Source organism: Python bivittatus, unplaced genomic scaffold (assembly GCF_059951505.1).
Source record: "Python bivittatus isolate LINGU-HERP-01145 unplaced genomic scaffold, Pbiv_v1 ctg000270_np1212, whole genome shotgun sequence".
Taxonomy (NCBI): Eukaryota; Metazoa; Chordata; class Lepidosauria; order Squamata; family Pythonidae; genus Python; species Python bivittatus.
Window position 1 is genome coordinate 1,975,339 of NW_028277050.1, and position 15,132 is coordinate 1,990,470.

At 42.6% G+C, this 15,132-nt stretch overlaps 2 protein-coding genes across 4 annotated transcripts in view; one reads left to right on the top strand and one right to left on the bottom strand.

Annotated features, from left to right (window-relative positions):
- Positions 1-756: 756 nt before the first annotated feature.
- On the bottom strand, positions 757-6,250 carry CDCA3 (cell division cycle associated 3). 2 transcript variants are annotated; one of them, XM_015887678.3, is made up of 6 exons: positions 6,074-6,250; positions 5,761-5,906; positions 5,502-5,637; positions 2,855-3,133; positions 2,082-2,203; positions 757-1,136 (listed from the first exon to the last, which is right to left on the bottom strand). In XM_015887678.3, the coding sequence occupies exons 2-6, from the start codon at positions 5,878-5,880 to the stop codon at positions 993-995; spliced, it is 801 nt and encodes a 266-aa protein (XP_015743164.1). In that variant the 5' UTR covers positions 5,881-5,906; positions 6,074-6,250; the 3' UTR covers positions 757-992. The 2 variants fall into 2 exon arrangements, with proteins under 2 accessions (XP_015743164.1, XP_007420488.1); XM_007420426.4 differs by having other exon boundaries at positions 6,006-6,250.
- A 432-nt stretch (positions 6,251-6,682) lies between these two features.
- The window catches only part of USP5 (ubiquitin specific peptidase 5), a 29,340-nt gene continuing 20,890 nt past the window's right edge, over positions 6,683-15,132 (top strand). For both annotated transcript variants that reach the window (XM_007420423.3, XM_007420424.3), the window contains exons 1-6: positions 6,683-6,837; positions 11,806-11,931; positions 12,099-12,165; positions 12,389-12,522; positions 12,733-12,878; positions 13,116-13,300. In XM_007420423.3, the coding sequence (XP_007420485.1) occupies positions 6,730-6,837; positions 11,806-11,931; positions 12,099-12,165; positions 12,389-12,522; positions 12,733-12,878; positions 13,116-13,300 (766 nt within the window). In that variant the 5' untranslated portion in view covers positions 6,683-6,729. The remainder of the gene's footprint in view (positions 6,838-11,805; positions 11,932-12,098; positions 12,166-12,388; positions 12,523-12,732; positions 12,879-13,115; positions 13,301-15,132) is intronic.

Below are 15,132 nucleotides of genomic sequence, written 5' to 3' on the forward strand. Positions count from 1 at the left end.
ACAAGTTTGTGGGAAGGTACCCCATTAGAAGACAGAAAGGACTGTCTCCTAACATTCATCTCACACTGTGCGATATTTGTAACTCCATGCAGCCAAGGACTTGATATGAATAGAAACAAAATATACCCCTCAGCCTAAATGAAAATATAGCATTCATTCAGAGAACTCAACACGGTTGGGTGGTACCTTTGATAGCCAGGAGCTATGCACTTGTCTCAACTTTGTATGCATTGCAGGATGCAGGATCATGTCTCAGAAAGTAGAACCCCCTCCCCCCCCCCCAAATATATAGGCTTTCATCTGGAAAAAGTTGTTTAAAGCATTAAAAATACAATCACGTTTAAGTTACTTGATATGCATCCCTTCTTTGCTTCTCTGCTGACATGCATATTATTAATTTATGTGTTACAACTTCAACACTAGCCTTGCACCAACTCATATGATTGCCCTGCATTATTCCATATTGCTCTGGTTCCCATGACCCCAAGTAACAAAAGGGCACAATTTATTCTATTGCCCAGAGACTCAAGGCAAATAGGATATTTGCCCACTGATTCCTCATTTCAGTCAGTGAGGCATATCAGCTAGCTATCACTTTTCTTTCCACATTCTGTTCTTCTGGATTGTGGATTTCCACATCCAGTATTAGCTTCTGCAAAGAACAGTTTCAGCCCCTCTCTCGCAAATATACTCTGGAAGAGTTTTCCAGCTGTACTGAAGGTTTAAAAATAATGCAGCAGGGAACCACAATCTCATTCTAAAGAGAGGTTTATTTTCCAGATACAGACATTTCAGACAAAGACTTTTTTTAAAAAAAGTAGTTACACAGAAGAATCTATACATGATAGAACCCAAATATGAAAACCAAAGACAGAGAAAAGTAGCAGGAGGGAAATGGGCAAGAAGCATATAGTCATGCCACTTCATGGTCTTCATGCTTGAGCCAGTCAAACCTCCATACTAAAGGCCAGTAATCCATGGAGCGCCTGAAGCTAATTTTCCACCCAACGACACTGTCGATTCTCCTTATTCATGGGATCCCAGCTACAGCTACCTGCTGTAAAGTTTAATCCAGAGCTTAAGGTTCCATCCTTTGGCTCTCCTTGATTGTCTGTCACTGATGAAGCCCTTTTACTCTGGAAAAAAAAGTGTCTTGTTAGGTTCAAGAAACACTAATATATTTGACTGTTCTGAGTGCAGCCAGACTTACAGGCTGTAAATTTCACAATATGATTAACTTGATTTACTCAAGTTTCCTGAATCTGCACAATGCAGAGGAAACTCATGGGCTGACTTCACCCAATACATGAAACTCAACTTTCAAGTGCAGCCACCCATTGGAACAGATAATTGTTACAAATTTTAAATTACATCTGTGCAACAAAAATGCCCATCAAGGCGCAAATCAAGAATACAGGTGTAAAAACATGTACATATACATCCTTTTGGTTTTCTCAAGAAACTGACATGCGAGATTTTATTGCATGCTAAAAATGGATTTTACTTTGTTCTTTAACACAATGAAGATTGATTGGAAAAAGAACTTCACTCTGACAAATAATCAATTACACAGCCCAAGAGACTCACAAACAGAATATTTTTATTAATTAATTGCCATTTATTTATTTTAAAGGGAAGATAAGGTGAGTTGGAAAGGCTAATCAACTTCTTACAAAGCTAGGAGATAAATTTATTTACTCTAAATGACAAGAAAACTAATTTATTCTGAGCACATCTACTATCTCTACTCACTATTTCTTTAATATTCTACAAATCTGAATATAGTTCTTGATCTGAAAAGTTTGGTCACACCTGAAGAACCGATGTTGAAAGTAATTCTCTGAAAGGCACTGGCAACAAAGCAGACATCATTAAGATAGAACCAAGTTGGGAAGGCAAAACAGGATGAGAAAGTACCAAGCAACCCATCCTGCTTACATTAAATTTGACTCTACCACTTTTCCAAATGCCTTGCTTTTCAGGAAAAAATGATAACTTGCTAAAAGCACCTTAAATAAAGCAGAGATTTGGGTGAGTCCTGAGTGGAATAATAACAATTCTCTTCCCATACGATCTGTTACCTGATGAGAAGCCAGGGAAATTGGAGAATTGTCATCGTGAAGGACACTAAGCGGGGAACGTCCAGTACCAGCTGGTATTGCCAGCATTTTGTTACTGACTCTGCGTCGTACTGGCTTGCTCCCTGGAGAGTAGGAGGGAAGAAAGAGAGTGCGTAGATTAATCACAGTATTTCTTATTTTTCAGAACAGAAGCTCAAGTACTAGGATACCTCCCACCTCTCCTTCCAAAGTAGGCATAGGTTTTTGTTATCCTTCTGTAGTAAAAACAACAAACATTAGAGGGTTTGGGTACATTTTGCTAATGTAGTCACAATATAATTACACTGCATTCCTTTTTCTCCTTAGCCACAACACAGTCCTCAAAGACTAAGCTGGCAAGAGGGATCACATACTCACAATGGCTGCTGAGACTATTACAGATAATCAACCTCGGTTCCAGTTTCCTGGGGACTGCAGATACTTTGCATAATGCAACCCGGTTCATGAGAGTTAGCAGCTTGGACTGCTGAGAATGTTATCACAAATATACATTTATATAGACTCATCAAATGTACTTGCTTTACTCAGATCACTGTTGCTTAGAGCGGGGTTCCTCAACCTTAGCAACTTTAAGATGGGTGGACTTCAACTCCCAGAATTCCCCAGCCAGCATGGGAATTCTGAGAGTTGAAGTCCACCCATCTTAAAATGGCTGAGGTTGAGGAACCCTGGCCTAGAGGACAGTGATGGAATAGCTGAACAGAACAACTACTGCTTTGGGCAATTAATCTCACCTGTAGGCTGAATGATGCAGGCAGGGTGAGTTGGTTTTGTTGCAGCTGCCACAGAAACCATGGAAAGCAACTGCTCATTTTTCCCCTCTTCTGCTTGCTGGGAACCCTCTGGGAAAATTTCCCCAGGAGAAATTGTGCTCCTTGCAGCCCTCTCCTCTATCCCAAAGGTGAGTTCAGATTTCTGATCTTGATGCTGAGATTCCTCTTGAGGTAGCTCTTCCTCTGTATTTCTTCCCATAAAGTTTTCACAGAACAGCTTCTCTGGGTAGTTTATGGTATCTGGACAGAAGACAGATTCCAAAACTGAAAACTTACACAACAGCACACACTAAAAGGAAATTTCAAAGACTGGAATATTTTCATCCCTGAGCCCTTTAATAGGGACTGCCTTAAATGGTGCATTAGTGCAGCCCTAGGATGTCATGGGACAGGTATAAGACAGTAGTGGCTGTTAAAATTTTGCATGTAATCTTCTCCCACCAGTCTGGGAATTCTTTTCCTACTCTTTGTGTATGGAAACTCTGCAAACATCACTGAAAGAAGAAGCTGCTGAGTATCCCCCCTTTTGCTCAAAACCTAGAGAAAGTCAAAAGTAGAAACCCTAGTAGATACCAGAGTCTCACACACAGAATACAAGTTCATGAACATGAGAATTTCACACTCCCAATAAGCACCCACCCAGCACCCCTCTTTCTTGCTCTGTGATGTCAAGAAGATGTATAGTACAAGAGAAAAGGTAGTGAGGAAAATCAAACAGAAGGCTGACCATTCAATCATCATTAACTGGAACCAAAACAGCATTGATCACACTCTTGGAGGATCTCTGGTGGCAGCGGGATGGGGATGGTGCATCCCTCCTCACTCTTCTTGACCTCTTAGTGGCTTTCGATACCATTGATCATGGTACCCTTCTGAACTGGCTCTGGGAGTTGGAGATGAGCGGCATGGTGTTGTGCTGGTTCTCTTCCTTCCTCCAGGGTTGGTTCCAGTCAGTGCTGATGGGGGTGCAGATCCTACTGGCGGCCCCTCCTTTGCAAGGGGCCACAGGATTCAGTACTCTCTCCCCTCCTGTTTAACATCTCCCCTCCAACAGTTTGGGGGGAGGTATCATCAGTACGGTGATGATACCCAGCTTTACAGCTCCACCCTAGGCCACCTGAGTGATGTTTTGGAGGTTCTGTGGGGGACCTGGATGGAGTGCAACAGACTTCAGCAAAACCCAAGGAAGACCGAGTGGCTCTGGGGTTTTGAATCTCTTGGTTCCGGGGACCTTCCATCCTTGCTTCTGGATGGGGTGGCACCGCTCCAGACAGACCTGGTGCGCAATCTGGGGGTCCTCCTGGATCTGCTGCCCCTGCTCAAAGAGCAAGTGGCAGCTGTGGCTAGGAGGATCTTTGCACAACTTCAGGTTATATGTCGGTTGTGCCTGTTCCTGGACTGGGGGGCCCTGCTCAAAGTCACACATGCCCTTGTGACCTCCAGACTGGACTACTGCGATGTGCTTTACATGGAGCTACTCTTGAAGAGTATTCAGCAGCTCCAACTGGTGCAGAATGCAGCAGCATGGGCAGTTACTGATGTCAGTGTGACACCACTGCTTCATGAGCTGCCTTGGCTTCCAGGTGCAATTCAAGGTGCTGGTTGTCATCTTTAAAGCTCTTCATGGCTTAGGACTGGGTTACTTATGGGACCATCTCTCCCCAATTGTTTCTATCCAAACTGCCAGGAAGGGCATGTTCCAGGTATTGTCAGCTAGAGAGTGTTGGCTGATGGGGCCCAGGAAAACCTTTTCTGCTATGGCACCTGCCCTTTGGAACATTATCCCCCTGAGATTAGATAGGCCCTGTCCCTGTTGGCCTTTTGTAAGGCTTTGAAAACTTGGCTTTATGCCCAAGCTTAGGGCCCTGGGTGTGGGAGAGAGCCCATCTCCTGGCTGTATGGAAGATTGGTTAGATAATGCCCGGCTGCTCTGTGTTTTATTTTTATTTTCATATTATGTGTTTTATGTATGCATTAAGCCACCCAGAGTCACATAAAAGTGAGATGAGTGGCTATATAAATCAAATAAATAAACAAACAAATGTAGGGTGAAAATTATCAAACGTGTTCACACAAAATGCTCATCATTGGTTAATTTAACTCATTGTTTTTGGTTTGCCTGACACATTAATCCATAAACTAACCACACCACTGGATTCATACAACATGCTAGGCTAAAATATGGTTAGTTTACTATTATTAGATTTTTATTCTGCATTTGGTCAATGCAAGGCAGTGTTAATACCTAATGCTCCCACCTCCTATTTCCTCACAACAACAACCCAGTGAGGTTGGTTGAGCTGAGAGACAGCGACTACCCCAAAGTCACCTAGCAGGCTTTCATGCCTAAGGGATGACTAGAACTTACAATCTCCTGCTTTCCAGTCCAGTTTATAGTTTGGAAAACTGTATTAAGACAGCTGAGATATAAGGGCACGCCATCAAGTGAATAGTAGACCCACCAGCACATTTATGGGAACAATGTTTTTTTTTAATTCATCCAGCTCAGCAAAGAGAAACAACAGCAAGCCTGGGAAAGTATGAGACTTTCCACATAGCAGTCCTCAGATTTAAAAGCAGATTAAGCCAGAAATATATCCCCACTTACCAGCTAACACAGCTTTTAGAGGGGTGCGTGAAATTCCTGGAGTTGGGGAACGAGGATCCCAGTTGTCATGTTGGCTTTTGGCTACCAAGTCCTTCTCTTTTGGAAAAGGTGTACTGTCTTTGGGGGAATTTTCTACCTAAAAACAAAGAAGAGTTTGGCTCAGCCTGTGCAAACAAAGTTAAAACAGCAGATCTATGGGAAAGGGAAGACGAAAAAGCAAGTCCTTCGGCCTGAAAGACAGGCTTCCAAGTCCCTGTACCTCAATGGGTGTTCTCAGGATCCCAGCGGTAGGTGATCTTGGGTCGCTGATGTGTCTCAGGTGTTTATTCAGCAAAGGTGTGCAGGTGGGCGTAGCTGGGAAACTCTCAGAAGCCCCCATGACAACTGTTAGGGAACGCAGGAATCCTGCAGAAACAAGAATCAGCCCGAAGTCTTACAATCCAAGGAAAAAGACAGCAAGACGCAGTGGAAGCCCCTGTTGTAGCAACTCAGACACTCTTCTACCTCTAGGGAGCAGCCATAAATTCGTCTCAACAACCTGCCCTCCTTCTTCCCACTCAATGCAAGCTTACATCCCCCGCAAAGCCACTCTCTCGCCTTTGTTGGACTCGCCCCAAGTTCACGCTCGCTTGGGCCGACTAGTGGTGATTCGAATCTCCCGCCTTCCCCCACCAGTCCCTCTACGACAGCCCTGATTGGAGCGAGTGGCTGCCAATCGCTCAGGCGGCTCTTCAGAAACTCTTTTCCCATGCTCATTTGAAAACGCGACATCCCGTTTGGTACCTTTCTGTCTCCCTGTCTTCTTTCAATTGGCTGGAAAGTAATTTCAGCTCCTCTATCTGATTTCTTATTGGATTATAATGCTGTCAATCCATTGGAAGGCCGAAACCACCGGCGTTACCTTATTGGCTAGTTCAGACAAATACAAACGCCCATCTCCCAACTTCTCATTTCGAAGACTAATAACATTGGGGCGGAGCTAAGAACATATCCAACGTTTCCATTTGCAGAACGGTTACCTACAATTCTGATTGGCTACAACGGCTGTCCATTTAAGAATAGACAGTGGAAGGACAAATCAAACAAAAATACCTTGCGTCCCTGAGGGTTTAAAGAGTAAACGCCTCCTTCCCTTTGTGTCCCCATTCATTGGCTGGAAAACCTTAGTGTATGTTGTCCTCTGATTGGTAGGGATTGACTGTGGGCGGTGTTGGAGAAAGCAGCTGTCATGGCGGAGCTGAGTGAGGCGCTACTTTCTGTGCTACCGTCTATCCGGGTGCCCAAGGCCGGGGACCGCGTCCATAAGGATGAGTGCGCCTTCTCTTTCGACACTCCGGTAAGGTCTCGTGTGAGAAAGACGGGATCTGGTGGGGATTCTGTTGTCTTCACAGTCTCCGACATACCGGGCGGGGAAGGTAATATGACCCGCGCAAGGCCTCACGGGACTTGTATTTTTCCAAGGAACGGCATCCACTTCAAATCCCCCATAAGGAACCAAGGTAACACTACAAATCCCAAGAGTTTCAGCGGCCAAATCGTTCTTTCGAAAAATACTTTGCTTTCTGGGGATTGTAGTTCTTCGGGATCACATCTCAAGAGGCCGGGCGGTGCTCTCATAGTCATCTTATTCCCTGGCCCGTATGCCTAGCCGTAGGGTCTCTCGGATACTGAGCTTTACTGTCCCATGATAGGGTAGCTTAAGTAGCACAAGGCGAGAGCAGCGTATGGCATGTTGGGCACTGTAGTTTTAGAGCCTGGCTCCCACTATGAGAATCTGCGAAAGGTTGTGCCCCGCCGCACTACTGAAGTCTCTGGAACTATCCAGGCATGCCTCGCGGAGCATGATGGGAAACGAAGTCCCTCTCCCGTTAGCTTCAGTGCCAGACCTTGCTCTCAGGAACTCCGAATCCCAAAGCCCTTTGGTGGAAGGGATGTGTCAGCCCTCTTGGTTTCGAATCACACATGAGCTGTACCATCTCGGTACCTCTCCATCTCCCGATTGTTCTTGTCTGCTTCTAATTTCAGGTTGTGTTATGAGTTCCCCACCCGGTTTCTTCTAATGTGTATGTGGGAATTGCTCCCATTGTTATGGGTAATGCTAGTGTATATAGCTGGTGTCCCCTGGCTGGGAGAGAAGCAATTCGGGACAGCCACGCCTTTCCCGAGGATGAAGCAAGCACGCTTGGTTAGGCTTCACACGAGTTTTAACGGAGGTTCACAGAGATTCATAAATGTGTGTGTATTTAGCAAATTTATATAGCCGCCCATCTCACCAAAAGCGACTCTGGGTGGTGTACAACAGTCAGATAAAAACACATACATAGAAACAACATAAAAAATATAAAAACCACATTAATAAATATCATAAAAACCAAGATACAAACCAGAGGGGAGGGAGAATAAAAATGGCCTTGCCAGTTTGCTTGGCTTGCTGATTCATTTATTCCTACTCTGCCTTTCTCCTAAGTCCTCTGTCATCCGTGAAGACAGCTGCCTTTTTCTTTTCTGGATATGAAGAGTGCAGAAACATCCTGTTTGTTGGGGGAGGGTTACCTTTCACAGAGTTCAGTATTAATTAGAATTCTGCTATCAGGATCAGTTGAGGGCACTGAATGGATTTTCTTTCCAGATAATAATTTTAAAACATTGATTGCTCCCTTTTTTGTTTTCTTTTGAAGTAGGCTGATCATTTGTCCTGTGGATTCAACGTGTCAGAGAGAGAGTGTATATTTTATGAACATTCACAATTTATATGGGGGCACTATAAATTCCTCTTGATAATATATACACAACAATGCTAGTTAGGAAAAGAGGAACATTTTCCTGCAAGAGTATGATGTTTTGACAACCCTACAATAGAAGTGCTGCTTTTATTAGAAATTTCTGCAACCTTCAAACCTATAACAAACACAATTTGTTAAAAGGTAGTGTAAGGAAGATAATGATTTAGAATAATTTCTTACAAGTGATAGGATCCTGCCTACCAGTTGGAGTGCTTCTGGTATAACTATAATATAGTCATAGTAATGCTGTATGCTCACAATCTATCCAAAGCAACTCTGATTTTGATTTAAAACAGTAAACAATCACCTCTTTTAAGGGACTAGGTGTATGCTCTTACAGAGGCAACCATATTTATTTTTAATTGAAGTTATTGTGTACCATAGTTCTGTTTAGCACAGGCATAGGTAGTGTGATGCCTGTGAACATTTTTCTTGCTACCTACCAGGTTCACTGATCTGTCTTGCCATTTTTCCTTCCAGGTGTCTTTTAATTAAAATGTATGGCAATGTCTCATACTGCTTTTATTTAAAGAAGTGCCTTTGGGTCTCACATGAACTTCATATGGAATTAGAAATGGTGGATGGCTCCCGCAGACCAGTGTCTAGTTTGGAAGGGAGTCCAATTGCTGAGGGGAAAAAAACAGACAAAAAATGGAGGAGTAGGGACCATGCTGAACAGAAGAGCAGGTTGCTTCAGAAGTGTGGGTGTTTTAAGATTAGCAGTGCCCACCATAGTAGCTTTTATGCTAGTGTGTGAATACTTCCTATGTTGTTATTTTGTGAGAGCATATGTGATACACCAGGGGTCCCCAGCCCCCAAGCTGCAGACCAGTACCGGTCCGTGGCCTGTTAGGAACTGGGCCACACAGGAGGTGAGCGGCAGGCGAGCAAGTGAAGCTTCATCTGTATTTACAGCCGCTCCCCATCACTCGCATTCCCGCCTGAGCTCCGTCTCCTGTCAGATCAGCGGCAGCATTAGATTCTCATAGGAGCGCCAACCCTACTGTGAATTGCGCATGCGAGGGATCTAGGTTGAATGCGCCTTGTGCGAATCTAATGCCTGATGATCTGAGGTGGAGCTGAGGCGGGGATGCTAGCACTGGGGAGTGGCTGCAAATACAGATTATCATTAGCAGAGAGGTTTGACTGCACAGAGCCCGTAATAAATCAGTCACTTGCAGACTCATATCAAAACCCTATCATGTAATGTGCTTGAATCATCCCGAAACTATCCCCACCCCGGTCCGTGGAAAAATTGTCTTCCACGAAACCGGTCCCTGGTGCCAAAAAGGTTAGAAACCGCTGTGATACACTCTCAGCATTTCAGCTGTGCTCAGTGGTCCTAACTACTTGCCGCCCACTGTTTAGCATTATTTCAGTACCTGTTCTGGCAGCTTATAAAAACTGAATATAGGATCTCAGATAACACCTGCTTCCCTGTCACAATATATTTTGTCCCATGGAGGAAGGATTGGGAAATATAACAAAGAAACAAGCAAACAAAAAATTATAATGTGTTCTCCAATGGGGTGTGGCCATACCACAATAAAAAGTTGACAAATAAGAAATAAATAGCAGTTAAAATTACACAAAAGGAATGAAATAAATATACATCATCATATATTTACAATCACAATGAAAATAACGCACAATCATAATAAAATCTTAAACCCACCTACCGTCTTACTTTGCGAATAAGATTTACAGTACTAATTTTCGGCTTTAGATGATTTTACAGTGCCTAATGACAGGAGGAGATGTTCAGAATATTTAGAATTGTGTCAACTGGCTTATTTTACTTTGATAATAGTTTTAGTTTACTGGATATTTCTGACATTCTGTTAAGCAAGTTGGGAAATCCTGTATTGTACTGTACTGTAGCTGCAGAACCCACTTCCCCTGTTCAGCCCCATCCATGGATTTTACTGAGAACAGATGCTAAGGCTGCTTCAAAATATCATGTACACGCAGTCTTTTGAAGTAAAGAACAGGTGATGTCTTAACTGTTTTCTGAGATAAATACTGTTTTATGGTTAATAAAACCAACTCAGGCTGCAAGATACAGGCAAGTATATCGCTACAGAATGAAGGCGAGATCTCTGTTAGCAATGCCGTTGTACTATGATGGGGAAACACTTTATAGAAAGCTCTTTCTCAGTATAAGACTGGGTTGCTAGCTTTGTCTTTTGCATTAGCTTAGGGTGAGTGTTTTGATGTTGGATGCTTTTTTAAAAAAATACTATAAATGGATATCATAGTATGAAGAAAAAGCTGTTCCATCTCTCTTGTGGTTCAGTTGCATTTCCTCAGCTTATTTGTAGGGTATTGCCACCACTTGATTTTATCCATATCAGCTATTGCTATTGCAGATGAGCAAAATCCTAGTCACCATCTGACATTGTTCAGAATTACTTTCCTTTTCCCTCCCTGTTAACTCAGTCTGTCTCATGAACAGTCATATTGTTGGTCAAAGCCAATAGCCATATAACATATTTATTCAGTTGAGGTGGAAGAAATGACCCACGTGTTGTACATTAGGGACATAGTTCTACACAAACCAACTTGAAATATGTCAGAAGTCTTGCATACAGGTTCAGGTGTTTTCTCTACATTGGGGTAGGGAACTTGTGCCCTTCAGATATTGAAACTCACAACCATACTAACCATTATAGCCACTGGGGATAAATGCTGGGAGTTGCAGTTCAGCAATGCTTGAAAGACCATAGTTTCCCCACATCTTTTCTAGATGGCAAAATGATACAGAAATGTGAATATTGCACTTGAGGTATGCTTCTGCTAAAATAAGTATTGCGCTTGTATGAAATATGTCATGGGCATCTAGAGTGGCCAAACAAGATCTGTGAACTGGATTACTGTAGTCACTTAGTTACTGGAAGAAAGAACACTAAGAATAGTTTATCTGGTGTAACTACAATAGCATTGATGCATAATTAAAATCGGGGAGCTGCAGAAAGAGGTTAGTAAATAGTAAAATTCATTTAATGAATCTATCTTCATATGAAATGATTATACAATGTGCCTATTGATAGGGGACCACTCGGACTCATTGCAACAAACTCTTTCATCCCCATTGCTGAGAACAGATTCAGTCAGTGGTGGGTGGGAGCATCAGGGAATACTTCCTGTCATCCTGAATGTCCAAACAAATTGTGGCCATAGCCAAAACAATCAGGAAAAAAATTTAAGTGGAAGTTTCTAGACTTCATGGCTGCAAACGTATATTTGAAGGTGTATTTTTCATCTTAACCTACTAAGATCTCAAAGGAAAGAGGTCTCACCAATACAAGATTCTCAGTGGGTAAGAGTGGAATTTCAGTGCCTGGCAGAGCTTGATAAAGTATGTACAAGGAGGGATTTTCATAAATTATGTTTATGAAATTATGTATTTGCATAATTTATTCAGGCCACAACTACATTATACACAGCCTTGAAAATTCGGTAATCCTGAGATTGGATGAGCTCCCTTTCTATTGAAGTAATGTCTTTTTTTGATTCTGCAGGAATCAGATGGAGGCTTATATATTTGTATGAACACATTCCTGGGATTTGGAAAGCAATATGTGGAGAAATATTATGAAAAAACAGGCCAGCGGGTCTATTTACATCTTAAGAAAACACGCAGATTGGTAAGAAGGGTAACCTTTTTGCCTTGGACAGAACTCTATTTAAATTTTAGAGCAGGGGAAGAAAGGTTGGGTCCAAATGAATGCTGCTATGTGCTTTCCTGCTGCCCAAGAGTCTGGACATTTGGAATGGCTGGCTGCTAATTAATTCTCTTTTGGTTCTTCTCTAGAAAGAAGAAGATAATAATTCCAGTGCTGGTGATCCTCCCCGGAAGAAACCAACCCGTCTAGCTATTGGTAAAGAATTAAATCTGCTCTTCTATTATGTTCTATTCTTGAACATAGATGGGCTCTAGTTTTCTTAAGACTGCAAGAAGATTTGAATTCATGTTCCCTCTTATGTTTTATCTGTACAGTACTAAGTTGGTGCAGAGTTTGCATAATTTGGTGTTTCCTTTAATTAGATTTCACAACACCCAGAGTTTATGATGCTGCTGCTGTTGCATATCTATTTTGATAGGTGTGGAAGGTGGATTTGACATCCCAGAGGAGAAATATGAATATGATGAACATGTCAAAATAGTTATTTTACCAGACCATTTGGATATCCCTCAGGATGGACTAGATGGTCTGCCAGATATGGTTAAGGACAGGGTAAGTTCTGTGTTTCATCTAGGAGAAAAAAATTATATGGTCTGGCTGGCTTTGCTTTAGAGGCAGAGTTGGGGTGATGGACCAGGCTTGAACATATGGGGAGATTTTTTGGCCAAATTGGTATGTGAGGCTTCAGATCTCTGTTGATAGTAGATGTTTTGGGCGGGGTTTGGTAGTCTCTGACTCTTCTTTTCTCCTTTGGCATTCCAGATTTCTAGTGCAATTGAAGCTATTCTGACAGCAGATTCTGCCTCCCGTAAACAGGAGGTGCAGGCTTGGGATGGGGAGGTTCGGCGTGTGTCCAGGCATGCCTTTTCACTTCAGCAGCTCGAGAATGGTGTGCGTATCCCTCCTTGGTGAGTTTGATGGTGTTCCTTAGCACTTTTTTCTTTTCTACATGTGGAGCTCCTTCATAACTTACTGTACTTTCCCTCCAGATTTTAATAGAAGCATATGAGCTGCTCCTTATGGTCACTCAACTGAGGATGTAGAGTGAAAGCCTGGAAATTTACCAAAAAGGAGTCAGACTTGAGAGTTGTTCAATGCATGATTGAGAGAAGATGTTTATAGTGCCTAACTGCTTCCATTGACAGCGGCTGGAAATGCAGCAAGTGTGACATGCGGGAGAACCTGTGGCTTAACATGACAGATGGCTCCATCTTGTGTGGACGGCGTTACTTTGATGGCAGTGGAGGCAACAACCATGCTGTAGAACATTACAGAGAAACTGGTTACCCCTTGGCTGTAAAGTTGGGAACCATCACTCCCGATGGAGCTGGTAAGACAGAACCTACTTGCAGCTGCAGCTGTTGAATATTTTCGTATTTCCAGTCAGACAATGCTGAATTTCTTTTCCCATCTTACACTCTGTGGCCACTGAGAGAGTCATTCCTTTCTGTTCAGCTGCACTGTGATCATAGGGATCTGGAAGAAGGAGGGAGAATAGTACAACTTTGCTGTCTAGGCTCAAATTCAGTCTTTCTGCCCTGGTTCATATTTCTCCCCACTTCCAACCCCAATCTCTTGCTTGCTTGTAAGGGAGGATCAATAAACCCACATAGTCATATTTTCCTGGGAGTGGTAGGCTTGTTAGGGCAGCTGGTTTGCTAAATGTGACAAACCTGGGTTCTTGGGAACAGGAAAGCCAGAGGTTTTGCTACTTGGGCTGGCCCACTTCTGAAGATGCTAGAAAAAGCACATGTATAAAATACATGTAATACACAATGTGCTCCCATACTAATATATATACAAAAATTCCCCTCTCACCCCTATGGGTGGTATGTGGCTTCCTCAAGCTCAGGTCCTCTACCAGAGGCTGGGAGTTTGAGGGTTCTGCGCAGTATCTTAGCTGTTCCTAGAGCTGCACTCTTCTGCACAGAGAGCTCTGAGGTTGTTCCTGGGATCTGCTGGAGCCCCTCTCCCAGCTTAGGAGTCAGCCCCAAGTGCTCCTACCACCACTGGGCCCACTTTGGCCTTCACTTTCCACATCCTCTCTAGTTCTTCCTTCAGGCCCTGGTACTTCTCCAGCTTCTCATACTCCTATATATATATACAGTGGTACCTCGGTTCATGAACTTAATTCGTTCCACGACTCTGGTCGCGAACCGAATTGGTTGTGAACCGAATCAAATTTTCCCATAAGGTTCAATGTAAATATGGTTAATCCGTTCTGAACCATATGTATTTTTTTTTAAAACCACAAAAATATGAAGCAAAGTACAGTACAGTACAGTATGAAGAGAGAGAACACTAACCTTGCTTGAGGCGACTTCTGGCGTGGAGGACAGGAAGGCAAGTGGGGAGGTGGTTATTGTTTGGAGGGAGAGTCCCCCTCCCTACAGGAAGCCACAACCACGTGTCACAGCAGGGAAAATGGCCGCGGGTCATGTTCGTCACCTGATGCAGAGTTCGCGAACAGAAGCAAAATTTTGCGAACGGTGCTGTTCGTGAACCGAATTGTTCGTGAACAGAAGCGTTCGTGAACCGAGGTATTACTGTACGTACGTACATATGTGTGTATGTATGTTTATATACACACACACACACATACACACACACATATATGTATGTATTAATATAATATAATACAATATAATAGATACACTAGACAAAAGCTAACTTTCAATATAAATACAGTGTAATATAACTGAGTTACTAACAGTTAAATCAGTTCATTTAAAAATAAAAATTAAGCATGTATACTAATATGCGTGGTTGGTTCTTTTACGTATCTTCAGATCAAGACTTTCTACAGGAGAAAGAGTAGTGAGGTCTTCAGACACTTGTCTGACTGAAAGAGAATGAGCAGAGATACATGAGAGACAATATCAGACACATTTTAAATGTTACTGATAAGATAAATTTTAGAAAAGTTAAAGTAGCCACCATTTTTCTTGATGCAGAAAAGGCTTTTGACAGTCTGGAATAGCCTCTCATGCTTGCAGTTTTGAAAAACATGAATGTGGCTTTTGTTTTTTTACTTGGATGCAGCATATTTATAAAGATCTAAAGCCAACATAATAGGAAATGGCTTTTTATTACAACAATGCACCATACCGAAGGGGACAAGAAAAGGTTGCCTCCTTTCCTCTTCTCTATTTTAATTGGCAT